General features: G+C 35.4%; 3 protein-coding genes across 3 annotated transcripts; 1 reads left to right on the plus strand and 2 right to left on the minus strand.

The window, feature by feature from the left end:
* The first annotated feature begins 1,353 nt into the window (after positions 1-1,353).
* On the plus strand, positions 1,354-3,326 carry LOC104228962 (peptide methionine sulfoxide reductase). Its single transcript, XM_009781521.2, has 2 exons — positions 1,354-1,764; positions 2,905-3,326. Exons 1-2 carry the CDS (start codon positions 1,429-1,431, stop codon positions 3,157-3,159), a joined length of 591 nt encoding a protein of 196 aa, XP_009779823.1. The 5' UTR covers positions 1,354-1,428; the 3' UTR covers positions 3,160-3,326.
* A 166-nt stretch (positions 3,327-3,492) lies between these two features.
* Positions 3,493-5,113, minus strand: LOC104228971 (vignain-like). Its single transcript, XM_009781530.2, has 4 exons — positions 4,616-5,113; positions 4,248-4,483; positions 4,015-4,155; positions 3,493-3,934 (listed from the first exon to the last, which is right to left on the minus strand). Exons 1-4 carry the CDS (start codon positions 5,055-5,057, stop codon positions 3,668-3,670), a joined length of 1,086 nt encoding a protein of 361 aa, XP_009779832.1. The 5' UTR covers positions 5,058-5,113; the 3' UTR covers positions 3,493-3,667.
* A 4,044-nt stretch (positions 5,114-9,157) lies between these two features.
* LOC104228978 (autophagy-related protein 16) lies at positions 9,158-15,263 on the minus strand. Its single transcript, XM_009781543.2, has 5 exons — positions 14,916-15,263; positions 14,681-14,807; positions 12,394-12,575; positions 11,858-12,053; positions 9,158-10,559 (listed from the first exon to the last, which is right to left on the minus strand). Coding segments are annotated over exons 1-5 (1,530 nt in total). The 5' UTR covers positions 14,918-15,263; the 3' UTR covers positions 9,158-9,536.
* Between the last annotated feature and the right edge of the window lie 1,886 nt (positions 15,264-17,149).

Below are 17,149 nucleotides of genomic sequence, written 5' to 3' on the forward strand. Positions count from 1 at the left end.
CTGACTAATCCCTAAATATCAGTACTTAGAATGACAGTTTGTGTACTTCTCGTTTAGTTGTAATTGGAGAACTCATCAGTTTGCTTCGGGTTATGTAGTTCAATTGATAGGATTAAGGGACTTAAAAGGAAAAAAATGATTAATAGGGTATTTGGATGGGCTTAAAAGCTCGTCAAACTAGTTTTTAAGCACTTTTTTATTTTTTGGAGTATTTGGGGAAAAAAAAGTGCTTTAAAAAGCCAAAAACAACAAGTTGGCTGACCCCAACTTCTCCAATTTTGGTTTAAAAGCCATTTTAGTTTGACCAATAAAATTACTTTCTTGTGCATTATAAATTTTCATAATACCAAAATTATCCTCAATCAAAGAAATCCTAAAATATTGTACTTCTCCTATTTCTTTCACTTATAAAGACAGCCTGTCCTTTTCTTTCCTCTTTCTCTCTGCTTTATCTTCATTTTTCTACGTTTTTCCTCAAGCTTTAAGGTTGCATACTGGATCGGCCTCTACTGGCTTCCAAAAACAGGGGCTAATGCCATAATAAGCTTTCTTCTACTTTCAATTGATGTAACTGCATCTTTAATCTGCCAAGAGTAAATGGACAAAAAGGGAAAGAGGGATTCAATAAAATAATTTGATATTTTAAATAGATTGAGACTTTTAAGGAAGTTTACTTGATTGAAAGTGGGAAAAAATGAGCATTCAAGAATTATATTTATAAAAATTATCTAAGTAATTAATTAAATTGAAATTAAATTAAAATATAAATTATTTTTTATTTGCATTAATTCAGAATTAAATATATTTTAGTAATCAGCTCATTTATAATGTTAACAACTTTAAGAATTTTTTTATCTTTTTAACAAAAAAAATACTTGCTAGACTTTTTATCAGACCCTTCAACATCTTTTTTTAAATTTCAGCATTTTTATTTAAATATGCAATTGCTAGCACTTGTGCCAATCCAAACGAGCTCTTAGGTAAGATAATCCAAATGGATATACGAACATATACGGCGAGAATGACTTAAAATCTTTTGTAGTATTTGCAATCGGTCTAAACAAAATATCTTTCACGAATTTCCATGCATTAACAGAGTAAAATATGAAAAAGTAATTTGTTTGATTCGAATTCAGATTTGTATTCGACTATTTTCCATAATCCATATTCCATTTTTAGGTAGCAAACATAGAGTCCTAGTTAAGTGACACATTACGATTCCTATTTCCAAAATTTTATTTTATGTCAACCGATTTAATTTAAGATTAATGTCAATTGTATATACTTTTTTTTCCAAAGGAAATTTAAATGGGTAATATAATAATGCATCTAAACTGATTATATGACCAGGTTCAGTTTAATGTCTTATCTATATAAACAAATAAATGTCTAATATCTTGACGATACAAGGAACAAGACAATTGAGCAATGGCTTCTAAACAAGAGGCTAGCAGCAAGTCAACCAACCCAGCACTGGATCCGGATCTGGACAACCCGGATCACCCGGGTCTGGAGTTTGCCCAGTTTGCTGCAGGCTGCTTCTGGGGAGTGGAATTGGCATTTCAGAGGATTGATGGAGTAGTGAAGACGGAGGTAGGCTACTCTCAGGGCCATGTCCACGACCCAAATTACAAGATCGTTTGCTCCGGAACCACCGACCATGCAGAGGTGATTCGGATCCAGTTTGACCCGAATGTCTGCCCATATACCAATCTGCTTTCTCTCTTTTGGAGTCGCATTGACCCCACCGCTCTAAATCGCCAGGTATCAAATTCCTTCATCTCAATTTTTTTAAGTCCTATTTTTGTTTTGTTGTTTTAATTCCCTCGAAATTTTAGTTCCAGTTATTTATGCTACCTGGTACTCATAATAAAATAATGCTATTGTGTTCTTACTACGAAGAGAATATACAATTTAGGTAACTTTGCATGATCCTACCTTAGTTGCAATGTTGTAGTTTGCTCTGAATCTAATTTCACTATGTGCCTAGTTATTTAGTTCGACGTTATGCATTCATTTTGCTAACGTAGATGAGAAGTTAATTCATCATCATCATTCTTTTTGTTGATCAAAACAAGTATAATACTGAGTTGAACTAATCCAATTTAGCTTCAAACTTTAGTTAAATTGACTCTTGATAAGTGAAACGTGTCATCAAAATTGAAACAGAGGGAGTATTGTGTTTTGGGAAGCTTTTGTTGATTGAAAAAATAAGGAATAGTTAATAAAGTTAAGCAAAACTTTCTATTCTATACTGTAGAAACTGAGTCATCAATTTTGTACAGAGCACCATTTAAGACTCCAAATTATACTCTTTCGTTGTCCATAAAGCTCTTTGAATAAGCAAAATGCATTACCTAACTTGTCAGCTTCATGTGACAAGAACATCTTAGGACTCCATTTGATTCTATTAACGCCGTAAGGGAGGATTTTGCTGGGAAATTAGCAGAAACAAGTAATGATCACATATACAACAACAGCAGCAACAAACCTAGTGAGTTTCCCCAAGTGTGGTTGGGGGAGGGTAGTGTGTGCGTAGACTTTACCCCTACCCTTGGAGGGCAGAGATGTTGTTTCCGATAGACCCTCGGCTAAAGACGAGTGATCAAATATAGTGATTAGATTAAAAATATTGTTAAGTTTCTTCCTTCTTCTTCCTCTGTTTTATATTTCCTTGCGGGATCAGATATATTAAGGATTTCCTCGTGGCAAACTTAATTACTGAACTCTCTTGATCTATCACAAGGGTGTTAATGCTGGTTGTTCTCTTGTACCTCTACTCACTTTTAATTGCCTTCACTTAATATTCTTTTATTCGTTTGAGTGTGAGTTTTTTTGCCTCTAGCTAGAGTTTAACAGCCACAAAGAGCAATATATAATTCTCATGATGATGGTTGTTGCTAGGGTAATGATGTGGGGAATCAATACCGCTCAGGAATATACTACTATAATGAGGCTCAGGCTCAACTCGCAAGGGAATCATTGGAAGCTAAGCAGAAGGAATTTAAGGATAAGAAGATTGTCACAGAAATTCTTCCTGCAAAGAGATTTTATAGAGCTGAAGAGTATCACCAACAATATTTAGAAAAGGGTGGTGGCAGAGGTGCCAAGCAGTCAGCTGCAAAGGGCTGCAATGACCCAATAAGGTGCTACGGTTGACATAGTTGGTCTTTGTAGCACAAAGCACGTATGAAAGAATTTGATGGGCCTTTGTCTTTGCTTATTCCTACTCTTAAATAAATATGTCAATTGTATGTCAATGGTTCTTGATTTTTCTTAGAAGTACTTTGTCTGTTGAATGGAAATTATTGTCCTCTTGGTCTTTATATCTCCTTATCCAATGCCTTAACTTATTGAAGTCCTAAGTGAGGACATTTGTGCTTGAAAGCAATATCAAGCATAGTAATACCAGTCCTTTGGTCCTCTTGTTGGATTAAACAAGTACATGCCCAATTGTCCACATACCAAACTGTTTATTTTGAAGAACGCATATTGCAGGAAAGGAAATGTTTCACTGAATCATATTCCAATGCAGTTTACAGAACATTATAATGCGACACCATGAAACTAAATGCATCTTATGTTACACATTCTTATGGGTAGTTGCCTATTGCTTGCACAGAGACTAAAACAGACACTAAATGAGGCTGAGTGGATAATATGTAACTTATAGTTCATCCTTAGGTGCTGTTGCAGGAGACCCTGTGGGGTTGCTTGATGAAGTCTTGATGGGGTAGGATGGTTGCATTGCTATACCACACAATCCCTCTTCAGCATCAATCTCGCGTTGCATCCTAATGTATCCTTTTTCTCCCCATTCAGGTCCCCACGAGTTCTTCACAATCCAGTATTTGGTTCCATCAAGGGTTGTGCCATAGCCCACAATTGCCACACCATGGTCCAACTCAGTACCACAGTCTCCGGTGAATACACCCTGCCATATTTACAGTTCGTAAATGTTTATACCTAGTAAAAAACTTTTTAACTTGAGATAAATGGTCTATCATCATTTACCTCAGAGTAGAACTGGAAGTCAGAACCTGAAGCTTGTATAGCTACAGAAACAGGCTGGTTGGCTACTGCTTTAAGTAGGGAATCCTCATCATTAGGAGGAACATCCTCATGTCCGTCAATTGATACCACAGGAGAATTCCTCTGCCAATTCCATAAAATTCATGCACGTGGATTAGAAACAAGACTGGTTCAATCTGACAGACTGACACCCTACAGATGTAACAGAATCTTACCTTTTGAATATCACACTCGCCACCTTCAGCCATGTATGGATAGTTCTCTTCAGTATTGATGCCTCCCTTCTTCTTGATGAATTCAAATGCCATGTCCATCAACCCTCCATTGCATCCTTGGTTTTGACTAGTGTCACAGTCAACAAGTTCTTGTTCTGATAAAGATACTAACTCATTTGTTTTGATTTGGTTTATCCCCTCTACTGCAACGACAGTTGAAAATGCCCAGCAACTTCCTATAACAGGCAAAAGGACAGTTTCCATCAGCTATAATATTTTGAAAGAACATATCATATGGTTTACCCTTATGTTATTATGCTAGAGGTGTAAAGCGGCATAGAATTAATGACATGCTACTCTTTTCTTACCACATTTGCCTTGGTCTTTGACAGGAGTAACAGCACCCTTCTTCCTCCAGTCAACAGAGGGAGGGACATCTTCCACATTGGCGTACATGAAAGTTCCATTTGCTCGTGAAGCTCCAAGAAAAGAACGATGATGCTTAATCTTGGAACCAGCATAATGGTGTCTGAATTCATGGTTAGTCATGTCTGCAAACTTGTTCAATTTCAACTTATAAGGCTTATCCTTCTTGTTGAAGTTGTGAACATAGTGTACATTAGCCTTGAACACATTGAACCTCTTGTCTTTCTCATCAAGGCTCCTCGATACAGTGTGATGGCTTCTCCATCTCTCATACAACTCCCACAATTTTTCCTCAGTTTCCAACTCCTTCTCGTGGAAATCGAAACTCTCCCCAAGCCTAAGTACCAAAGCCAAAGAGAAAAGAACCAGAAATAACTTCTTCATTTTTAAAGACTCAGACTCAAGATGGGAATTTAGGGACTATGACAAGGCTTTTTATATAAGAGTATTCAAGGAGATAGTGGTACAAGTGATGATAATAAATGAAAGAAGTGATGGATTCCTTAAGGGAAGAAACAACACTCAACAATAATAGAAGGAGAAGTCGAGATAGGGTAATGGAATTATGGAGATGAAGCAATGGGTATACACACTTTGCCTACACAAGCAACATATTTTATAGGGATCTTTACCAAAATAGCCGGTCGGATTCAATGCTTACTTTTCCTAGCCGGTATATATAGATTATACCTTGATTATACATGGTTATACACAAATTATACATGAACTTTACACATATTAGACATTCACCAATTATATTTAGTCTAAGCAGTTAAGTGAACGGCTATTTAGGTTAATTCTTTTTCTTTATTATTTAGGGCGGGTTTGGTTTTTACAGACTCAGAAAAGCTTTTTACCAGATAAAGGAGAGAAATGTGACTTTGAATTAGGCAGTGAGCAGTTATGAATAGCTTATGCTGTCTGTTAGAAAAGGTGAAAAAGAGTTTGCAAGTTGAACAAGTTAACGTGTTGATATTAAAAGAGAATGACGAACGTTAGTTATATTGTTAGAGACTCATCAATATGTAGCAAGTTTGGAGAATAAGAATGTGTATAACCATAACTGCTTTATGTGATATTAAGATTTAATTTCTTTTTTGGAAAAGTTCCTTTTTCTGGAAGGAAATATGAAAAGGTCGGCGAAAAAAGATGGGAGTAGTTTCTTGTGGCAAGAATTATGTCTTTAATTAGCCCATGTGCAGCTCCCTCTAACGCTTTGTGCAACCCCTACGCCAACTTATAAGCAATTTTCCTCCTACTCATTTAACTAAAACAATGTGGTTCTGTATGTAATGAGGAAAGAAATATAAATAAGAGTTGAAAATAGAATTTAACAAATAAATACTAATTAAGATTTAAGCTCGATTAATTCAATAAAATTAAATTCTTGCAACACAATAATGAGAATATTTTCGACATATCAAAACAAAAGAGATTATACAAACCTCGGTTGTGTTTGGCTCGATATTGTATGACAGATGAAACTATGGATTGCTTTACCTACAAACTAGTATTTCTCTATATTGTTTGCACTCTCCAAAAATGTCTATGGGCGCGTGTCTAAAAATAGTGTGTTTTTGGAGGATTGGAGACTGGTGCGACGGTATTTTGGAGAGTATGCGTATTTCTAATTTGCTTCTGTTGTTTTATTGCGTTAATTAGTTTAATTGGCTGTAACAATTCTTAATTATATTTCATAAATGACTAACTAGAACATGCAATGCAGGTGCATTTTGTGTTAGTTTACATCATATAACTGAGGATTTGAGCCCTTTTAATTTATTTTGGGCTATATCCACTAAGTTTTCATATTTCGAAAAGGAAAACTAAGAGGGAAAGATAGCACAAAAACTGGAGGATGAAACTGGCGAATGAGGGGTGACACTCACATGGGTAGTTCTTCGAAACAGAGGAAACAAGGAAAACTTAGCTTGCATTGCATGCCTATTATATTGTTGCGTCTAAAGTAGTACGCAGCTTAACATTGCCTTGGCTTAATTGGCTGCCAGTTTTAGGCAAACTTGTGAAGCAACGGCACCCTGTAATCATGTTACACCTCATCTATATATGTCAGTGTTGCTTCTCAAAAAGATAACAGCTAGATAGTATAGTATGTTATTTCTGTTAGCTATTATACACCGACGGTGTAAATATTTTTTACATGATCACAACTTATTAAAGTTGGATAATAACCATTTTTATAAAGTTATCGAATGATACTTATTATAAAGATTTATATATAATCACGACCTATTTATATAAATACTTTTAATGTCGTAAAGTATATACGTAGAATTTAACTTCTTGGTGATTGCCTCTATTCTAAGCTTTCAAACGTAATCAATCTGCCATGTTTCATCCTATCACACTATCCAATCAACTGCCTGACAGCAACAAATATTAACTTAAGTGATTATATTTATGACTCATCTTTCTTCCTAATTAGTTGGAAGAAGCTTGTAAACTGATGCTAAAAGATTCTTCAGCAATTTGACATCGTACTCCTTTTAGAGAGACTCAACTCTTACGTCTTACATATCATAATGCATTTTTGTTATGAATGACATTCTTCATTAATTGCTAAAATATTAATTCTACTTTTAAGTAAGATTAACATTTATTGATGCCTCTATTAGTTAATTTTTGAGCAATATTACATATTTTAATAAGTAATATTCTACCCGCATAGTTTCCTCCTAACTATGAAATTAATTAGTATTAGATAATTTTGGAATTACTTACGATAAAAAGGGTAGATTGAGTATGGAAATTGAGAGTTCGGAATTGGCAAGTAAAAACAGCAAATGAGTTGGTTGGACTGAAATTGGGGGATCAAAATGGCTTGAATTGTTAACCCATCCAGATGTTACTTGAAGTAAGATGGATTAAATCAAAATGTGCTAACTGCAAACAATAGATCATAATCTAACCTCCAACTCTAACAAACTTTTTTTTTTATTTTTTTTTATTTTCTTATAATTTGTTTAATTACCAAACAAAACTAATAAAACGTTTTCTCTTTATTACAACTTTATAATAAAATTTTCATGTGACCCAGTTTTGCGCCATCGATTGAATTTGTATTCATTTTTTTAAAAAAGTTTAAATGATACCCAATTATTGGATAACTTCAGATTCATACACTTTTCTCTTCTTTTTAACTATTGTTTTCTTCTTTTTTGTGCTTAGAGTTTCTTCTTCTTCTTTTTCTTTGTTGCAAAATGAGTTTATTAACTTTATTGTTATTTTGAAACTTTGATGATTGAGATTTGTTCGTTATGACATTTGAAAGTTGTCACTACTAGAAATTCCGCCAAAACCGACCGCGGCTGATTGACCGACAACCGACCAAAATCGGTTGGTTTTTTAAAATATTTTATTTATAAAAAAAATTTTACGAAACCGACCAACTTTGGTCGGTTCTTTTTGGCGCAAAATTACGAAAACTATTTTTGCATGCCACAAAATTTATTCTTCAAGAAACAGACCAACTTTGGTCGGATTTTTATTTAAAATTAATATTAAAAAAATCGATCGAAATTGGTCGGTTATTTTAGTCGGTCATATTAAAAACTAACTGATTTCGGTCGATAATTTTATATTTTTAACAAAACCGACCGAAATCGATTGGTTATTTCAAGCGAAAATATAATTAAATAGTATAAATAAAATAAAGTCTTAAACCAAAATGCACCAATGGTCTAATGGTAGAATAGTATCCTGCCACAGTACAAACCTCGGTTCGATTCCCAAATGATGCATTTTTGAATTACATAATTACAAATACCGACCGACTTCGGTCAGAACATACCAATCTAAGTCGATCAGTTGGCTCTACCGACCACATGATTATCGTCCACCACGAATCGGTCGCTTTTTGCCAATTACCGACCAACATCCTATTTTAACAGTTGATTTTTTCCCTTTTTAGTAGTGTGTGTATGTTTCAAATTTGAGCTTATTTAGAGTAGATTTGGGCATTAAATCATACATTAGATTGTTGAAATTCGAAGAACAAGTTTATGTTTAGATTCGGAATCTAAAGTTGCATTCAATAGTAAGATTTGAATTTCTGAAGTTGCATTTGAAAGATAGAAGAAGTGCAGATTTGATTTCTGAAATTACATTTGAAAGGTAGAAGAACTTCAAATTTGATTTCTAAAGTTGCATTGAAGAGATTGAACTACTTCAGATCCAAACGGATATACTTTACAAAATTTTGTGCAATGCAAATATAACTTCAATGGTGGCCCCAAAAGTAGGTATATATGAAAATGCCCCTTATCTATAACATATCAAACCAAAAAAAAAAAATGTTAAATAAGAATATTTTGACAAGTTCTTTTACGGGTCAATCTACATAGTTAGCCCAAATCAACCCAACTTTTAGATGAATTAACTTGGGTTATGTCCAAATTGACCCACCCGCCCAATCATATTTGAATGAGCTAATTTTGTCACCCCAACTACAAGCAACACTTTAAGCTCAACAGCCAAATTTATGAACACAAAATATACACATAAAAATTATCACCACGAAAGACCACCTTATTTTCCCATGAATAATGAACATTTCAGAATCAGTATCTACTTTCCAATCAATATCAATAGAAGATTTCTACTTTTTCAGCTTAGAAGCCTAATGTATTTACAATGTCAGCCTTCTGGCATGATCTTCAGATGGAGGATGCCCATTTATGGCTTCACAGTCAATATGATGTCTTAAATTGAGCTTTCACATCCAAAATCAACACTGACACACTCAAGATCCGGACTGAAAGCTGAATTACTGAGCAATCTGTAACGGCTGAACAATCTGGTCACTACTCAAAATGCTAGAGCATTCCGAACTTTGAAGTGATATTATGACCAAATACATATGATTCCACTCTTATCCGAGGTAGCCAGAGGTTTACCAAAACCACTCCATGAACAACATAGAACAGGGGCCGTGTGTTCTTTCAAAGTGCTTACCATTTTAGTGTTTGATACTGACCAAATATGAACAGATCCATCAACAGAACCAGAAGCAACATAACTGTCATCTGGACTGATACAGGAACGACTCCAATTAGATGCAACTCGATTTTCATTCGCTCTGAAAGTGCCACAAATTTCAAGGGTACGAATATCAAATAGATTGTGCAAGTTGTCTCTCCCACTGGTTAATATTACATTTCCATTTCGAGAGAGGGAAACTGATGTAACAGCCTGTGAATGTGCAGCAACTTCACTCAGAAGCTTCCCTGTCTGAATATCCCATAATCTAAGACTCCCATCGACATGACCGGAACTAATGGTCAGGCCATCCATGCTAAACGAAAGGCTATTACAGTTACTGTGGAAGATAATAGTGTTAGTACAGTAACCCTTCTGCAGATCCCAAATTTTTATGGTACGATCATACGCAGCACTCACCACGTATCGACTTGAAAATTTGCTCACGTCTACAGCACAAACTTTGTCTACATGCCCAGTAAGAGTATGTCGTATCCTGCCTGAATTTGCATCCCACACATACAAGTTATTTGAACTACTTGCTGCAATGATGTATTTGTTATCATGTGTAATGGAAAGATCAAGGACAGAACCCAGACAACCGTAAAGACTGTTGCTTAATGATCCACTTGTAGTATCCCACATTTTAATTGCCCGATCCTGCCCACCGCTTATCAATTTACAGGAGTTATACTCAAAAAGAATCGAGGCACATCCACCATCATGGGCAGGGATTCTTTGCTTGCATATACTAGGAAGGGAAGATTCTGCATAAAAGTTTGCACCATCTTCACTTTGGCGGACCACACCATCCACTTGTTGACGAGCAAGTTTTTCTATACTGGTGGCCTTGACCTTATCCAGCATATCTTCGTAGAGAGCATTAGCCTAGAACCACAAAAAGTGGCAAATGAGTAAATGCAAGAGAACCTATCCATGAGTAACTCATGGTAAAACTTATAAGAATACTGACTGAAAACGTAGTTCCCCTAACCCTACTATACTATTAGGAGAACTGAAAATGATCATTGGTAGTTCCAACGAATTAGCCCAACTTGTCAAAGATTTGAATTTTGATCAGATTACAGGGTAGATTCACAGTAAAATGATTTTTTAACAGATGGAGCTTGCCTCCTATTTTTGGTAGCAGACTAACATGATTAAAAGTTTTAGCATGCAGAACTATTGCCAAACAGTTGCTAAGCGCTATTCGCTATAAAAGTGCAAAGATACCGTCTACCATTCCTTGAATAAATACATGTTGACCACCCAATAATAATCCTTGCTAGCAGTTCATTTTCAGATTTCAGAAACTCTACACTTCATTGACATGAAAAAATCATTATGGACTGTAAATATTGGAGATACCCCAGAAATGAATTCCTCACCAACCACTACTAGCAACTCCAGCATGAGCAAAAGTAAAATATTGAGCATGTGGAGTATCAGTATGGGTGCTTTCTTTCAGCATTATTCAAAAAAAACACCAGAAATTACAATTTGAACGATCATAAAATATAATACTTCTTTATCCTGGGTTAGGTTTAGGTCGTTCATCTGTCCACATCCCAAAAGCAGTAGATTAGACAAAAAATAAGCTTTTAAATAAACTAGTAGTTCTTCATCATTGAATTCTCAAAAAATACAATGCGCCAAATGGATGGAACCCAGGGGTGTGGCTTGCGGTCAATGAAGTGGGTGAAAATGAGAGGAGACCAAGGTTCAGCTCCCAGCAGAGATAAAAAAAACATTAGCTGACTTTTTCTCATCATCCTCCGCCTTGGTGAGCAGAATTACCCGATACCCGTGTTGGTGGGAGAGAGTAGGTACCCAGTGAAATACTCTAGGTGCACACAAGTTAACCCGGACACCACCGTTATTAAAAAAAAAAAAGGTACGTACCACATGGATGGGCAACAAGAACAATAGTTGAAGGAAGTAAGAGCAAGTTGATGGTTATATTAAGTGTAGGGAAATCTTCATGATGACAAGCCTAAATTAATCAAGATAATTTTAATTGGGGTTACCACTAGTTAAAAATAAAAAACATAGTACGCATTTTAGCTCTCTGACAGTATCGAGGCCCGATGAACACTCAATTTTTAATGAACAATCAAGCTTAAAAAATTTAAAGGCCTACAAATAGGAGAGCATGCAAAGGATAAGCAGCAGGAATTACTCAACACCTCGTTAAGGCGCTCAGCATCCTGCATCTTCTGCAGCATCCAACGATCAACCAACGTTTTATTTTCTGCCTCAGCATTGTTTGCTCTCAGAGTCATTGCTTCAAGTTGTGCTTTAAGCTCCTGGTGCTCACCCATAATCAATTCCAAAGCTTTAGTCTTTTCTGTGAGAAGTTCAGTTAAACGAGAACATTCATCCCTGCAGCACACCCATCAAAGAAAGAATAGAGCAGTTAAACTCCATCCGGGCATCCAAAGTAAACTTGCTGAGCTCATCTTAGGATATCCAAAGTAAACTTTATTTGTTAAATTGGGAAACTAAGATACTTGTTATAATCTAAAACATGAAAGTCACAAGCTTGAAACAGAATCAGAACTTGGTAAGATGTCATATTGCTAAAGAATTATAATCAATCCCTATTGTGTTCTTTATTTCTGTCCCTTTGTTTTTTCATTTTACTTTTCGCATTTTTTTTTGTTGGCAAAAAGGTAAGAATATAATTTAGAATGGCAAATGATTAGGAGGATGAGAATAACACCTTGATTCGTTTAGCTCATTCTGAAGGTCAGTAATGATAGCTTCCTTCTCTTGAACTAAAGATTTTGAAGCTCTTGATTCAGCTACTTCCACCACAAGCTGCTCTGACAGTCGTGCTTGAGCTTTGTAACATTGCTGAAGTTCAACTTCAAGATTTTCAGCTTTCTCTTTCCACTCTGAACCCTAAAATCATAGGAACTACATAAGCACAAGAACCCTTTTTCAGCAATATATACCTAGAGGAGAAGTGACCTAGTGCAACAAAATTCCACATTCAATGGTTGTAGTTAAAAATTCGTTGTACTCCCTCCGGTCCAAAATAAGTGATTTTTTGGATGTTTTCACACAGATTAAGAAATCCATCTTTTAGCATTAATTACCAATAGAATTGACCATATTAACCTTTATTATCTCACATAAATACTCCTAACACATATTCCAACACTATTTACTCCAGGGACAATATAGGAAAAAAATAATTAATTCATTCTTGAAGTCTGGAAAAATCACTTATTTTGGACCACAAGAAAAAGGCCAAAAAAATCACTTATTTTGGACCGGAGGGAGTAGAAAACTGCGGTTGGTCAGTTTAACTTGCATCTCATTCCTTAAGCATGACATTAAGGGCGACAAGTAAATTCTACATCATGCATGGCAAGTGACTCATCACCTGGCAAAAACTTAAAAAAATATGAACTGTTAAAAGTAAAAAAGAAATATTAAATATATCACATAACATTCTTAACGATTATGTTTTTCTTGAAAGTCAATGGAAGTCAAGAGAATCAACAAGAATAATATGTAAAACATTTTCAGTTATAATGTCATAACAAATAGGAATACAAAGAGTTAGAAAACTTTCCTTATTTGATCAGCTCAAAGCTCCTATATACGGAGTTCTCTTATATGTTGTTAATACTCTATTCAACAAGAATTTTTCTCTTTTCTTTTCTAGTATCACATTGTAGCAAGTTCTGTCTTCTGGAGCTGAGTCTCGTTAAGATGAAAGCAACGGTGAAACCGTGACCCTGAAGCCCTCCATTCATAGTGTTGAGGTTGTCAAGTTAGTAGTCTACGCTAGTTCACATTTCAAGTTAATGGCTAACTTTTGCCGAATCAGCATCATATTATTATCTTATCATTTATTTAGCACTATGAATTGAAGAAAGATCTGGCAATGCTGACAGTAGGACAGTCTTTGTCGGTAGTCTTGATAAGCTGGCGCCTGGCAGCATGCGTGATTTCAAATTCAGTCATTTCTCATGGATGCACAATTGTGCAATGGCTAAGACAGTCTAGCGCAAAGTCAGTTTGTCTCAGGATAGGATTAAATTTCATTTTGCCCCCCATATCCGACTTGAGCTTGAGGCAACATATTAAAGTCAAGAGAATCTTTAACAACGTCACAATTCACATTTAGATTATTTTATTATTATTATTATAATAATTAAGAATCCCAAGAATTAGGAAAGTTTTCATATTTTATTAGCTCAAACTCATATACAAAGAGCTCTTTTGTATGTTGTTAATCACTCAATTCAAACAAGAGGTTTTCACCTTCTATTTTGTTTACACATAAACATTAATGGTCACTAAGCTTTCATTTTTCTTATTTGTTTAACTTCTATCTTGCTTGTTTTATCGTCTAAAGGAGCTGGAGGAGGTGGTAGCCCATAACTGATTGAGAACAAGGTCTTGATCCAAAGAAAAAAGAAAATGATTGGGAACAAGGTTCATCCGCTTGTGACTTGGAATACTTTATTGTTTAAAACTCAAACTTAGGAAATAGTGTGTAGATGAATCATGTTTGTTTCAAACACTAAGATCGATACAAGATCACATAAAAGAATAGACAAAAGATACATCTAAGATGAAAATTTTGGAAGTCTGCCATGATCCCAATCAGACATAAAACCAGGGAAATCAACTAATGTACTGAGTGCTAACCAAAAAATTTAGTGAAATTCTACCGACCCGGAATGTTCCTATCAAACAAACAAAACATTAGTGAAAATGCCAAATTGGAATACGTCCAAGATACTCTATGCAGGACAATTCATTTACTGATTCTAAATGTATAAAAGTATATAATCATCAACATCCATAAAAGGCTTTGTTGTAAATCATCAGTTTTGACAGAATTGTGAAACTTAGTGCAGTACATATGATCATTACTCAATAAAGTCATCATTAATCAAGCGCAATCAAAACTTATATCAACCAAATTACCAAACTCAGAAAATATAAACAGAGAAAAAAGCAAACTGGAGAATAGAGGGGGCGGGGACCTGCAAAACGAGAGGCCTAGTGAGGGCAAGGAAAGCAGGGGCATGAGCCCCTTCCTCCACTAAATGCCGCTTTCTTAGAGCCTTTAATGCATCCCTAATTGCTCCAACAGCAACTTCTTCGTATGACCTAAAACAAACAACAACAACAAAAAATCATCGGAATTCAACTGAAGTCACGCAAATCAGTTCTGCGTATTTCAAAAACTTCAAAATTAATATTTTTTTTACAACTTACATATTTGATCAGTTGCCCTCGATCTGCACATTCAGATTCAATTTTTCCTGGCTTCGGCTTCGGCTTCGGCTTGAATATAAGAAGAGGATGTTTTGCTGGGGAAGAAAGAGAAGATCGTTAGGGTCACAATAAGCAGCAGCTGACGTTGATCTTTTTGCTCACAAATCATGCCACGTCATCACGTCTCTATCATCCCCAGTCGGGTCGGATGCTCCGTTTTTATCCCTCTCTATCAAATTTGGGGGAAATTGGAAAAATTAAATTCGTACCAATCCTCAAAACTGTCCCCCTGTTATGAAATATAACCCAAAATAACAATATAGAACAAGCAAAAACAAACTAAGAGATATAGAGAGGAAGAGAGGAAGAGAGATTCTTATTTCTTCTTCAATTGTGTATTTTTCCTATCTATTACAAGGCCTTTATATAGGCATAAAAAGTGAAGAAAATATGTCATGGAATATGTCATTGAACATACAAATTATGTCATTGAATATGTCATTAAGCATTTTAGCTAAAGATCATGGAAGAAGAGTAGACATCCACCATAATGTGATATTCATCATAACACTCCCCCTTGGATGTCCATAGATAATGTGCCTTGTTAAAAACTCTCTAAAAAAAATATTGGAATGTACATAATTATTTATGATATGCATTGCTTGTTGCCTCATTAAAAACCTTACCAGGAAAACCCAGTGGGACAAAACCTTGGTTAAGGAAAAGAGTGCAGCGTGTAGTTACTCCCCCTGATGAAAAATCACTTAATGTCTCGAAGACGACGCATTCCAATCTTATATATCAGCTTTTCAAATATTGAGGTTGGTAATGCCTTAGTGAACAGATCAGCCAAATTATCACTTGAACGAACTTGTTGTACATCTATTTCACCATTCTTCTGAAGATCATGAGTGAAAAAGAATTTTGGTGAAATGTGTTTTGTTCTATCTCCTTTGATATATCCTCCTTTCAATTGAGCTATGCATGCAGCATTGTCTTCATACAATATTGTTGGAATATTCTCTTTCGAAGAAAAACCACATGTTTGCTGAATGTGTTGAGTTATAGATCTTAACCAAACGCATTCTCGACTTGCTTCGTGAATGGCTATTATCTCTGCATGATTTGAAGAAGTAGCAACCATAGTTTGTTTTGTCGAACGCCATGATATGGCTGTACCTCCACTTGTAAATAAATAGCCTGTCTGAGATCGACCTTTGTGTGGATCAGACAAATATCCTGCATCTGCATAACCAATCAATGATGGCTTGGATTCGTTTGAATAAAATAAACCCATATCAATGGTCCCTTGGAGGTATCTGAATATATGTTTAATACCATTCCAGTGTCTTTGTGTTGGCGAAGTACTAAATCTTGCCAATAAACTTACTGAGAAAGCTATATCTGGTCGGGAATTATTGGCAAGATACATTAATGCCCCAATTGCACTAAGATATGGTACTTCGGCACCAAGAAGCTCTTCATCATTTTCATGAGGTCGGAATGGATCTTTCTTTATATCAAGTGATCTCACAACCATTGGGGTACTCAATGGATGTGCTTTATCCATATAGAATCGCTTTAAAATCTTTTCGGTATATGTTGATTGATGGACAAATATTCCATCTTTCATATACTCAATTTGTAGACCAAGACAAAATTTTGTCTTTCCAAGATCTTTCATTTCAAATTCTTTCTTCAAACAGTCTACTGTTTTTGGAAGCTCCTCAGGAGTTCCAATGATATTTAAATCATCAACATACACAGCGATTATAACAAATTCAGATCCAGACCTTTTTATAAAGACACAAGGACAAATTGGATCATTCTTGTACCCTTCTTTCAACAGGTATTCACTCAGGCGATTGTACCACATACGACCTGATTGTTTCAATCCGTATAAAGATTTCTGAAGCTTTATTGAACAAGTTTCTCGAAAACTTTTATATGCTTCTGGCACTTTAAATCCCTCAGGTACTTTCATAAAAATTTCGTTGTCTAATGATCCATACAAATAGGCTGTAACAACATCCATTAGATGCATATCAAGTTTTTCTTGCACTGCCATATTTATGAGATACCTGAAGGTGATAGCATCCACTACAGGAGAATATGTCTCCATATAATCAATTCCAGGCCTTTGGGAAAACCCTTGTGCCACAAGTCGTGCTTTATATCTAACGACTTCATTTTTATCATTTCGTTTTCCGCACAAAAACCCATTTATACCCTAC

The sequence above is a fragment of the Nicotiana sylvestris genome, chromosome 3 (assembly GCF_000393655.2).
Source record: "Nicotiana sylvestris chromosome 3, ASM39365v2, whole genome shotgun sequence".
In the NCBI taxonomy this organism is placed as follows: Eukaryota; Viridiplantae; Streptophyta; class Magnoliopsida; order Solanales; family Solanaceae; genus Nicotiana; species Nicotiana sylvestris.

Coding starts and splice junctions, on each gene's coding strand:
- LOC104228962 (XM_009781521.2), top strand. CDS start 1,429: ATGGCTTCTAAACAAGAGGCTAGCAGCAAGTCAACCAACCCAGCACTG. Junction 1,765..2,904: donor CCACCGCTCTAAATCGCCAG/GTATCAAATTCC, acceptor GGTTGTTGCTAG/GGTAATGATGTGGGGAATCA.
- LOC104228971 (XM_009781530.2), bottom strand. CDS start 5,057: ATGAAGAAGTTATTTCTGGTTCTTTTCTCTTTGGCTTTGGTACTTAGG. Junction 4,484..4,615: donor CAAAGACCAAGGCAAATGTG/GTAAGAAAAGAG, acceptor TGCCTGTTATAG/GAAGTTGCTGGGCATTTTCA. Junction 4,156..4,247: donor GCGAGTGTGATATTCAAAAG/GTAAGATTCTGT, acceptor TGGAATTGGCAG/AGGAATTCTCCTGTGGTATC.
- LOC104228978 (XM_009781543.2), bottom strand. Junction 12,576..14,680: donor CTAGGCCTCTCGTTTTGCAG/GTCCCCGCCCCC, acceptor CTATGATTTTAG/GGTTCAGAGTGGAAAGAGAA. Junction 12,054..12,393: donor AATGAGCTAAACGAATCAAG/GTGTTATTCTCA, acceptor GGTGTGCTGCAG/GGATGAATGTTCTCGTTTAA.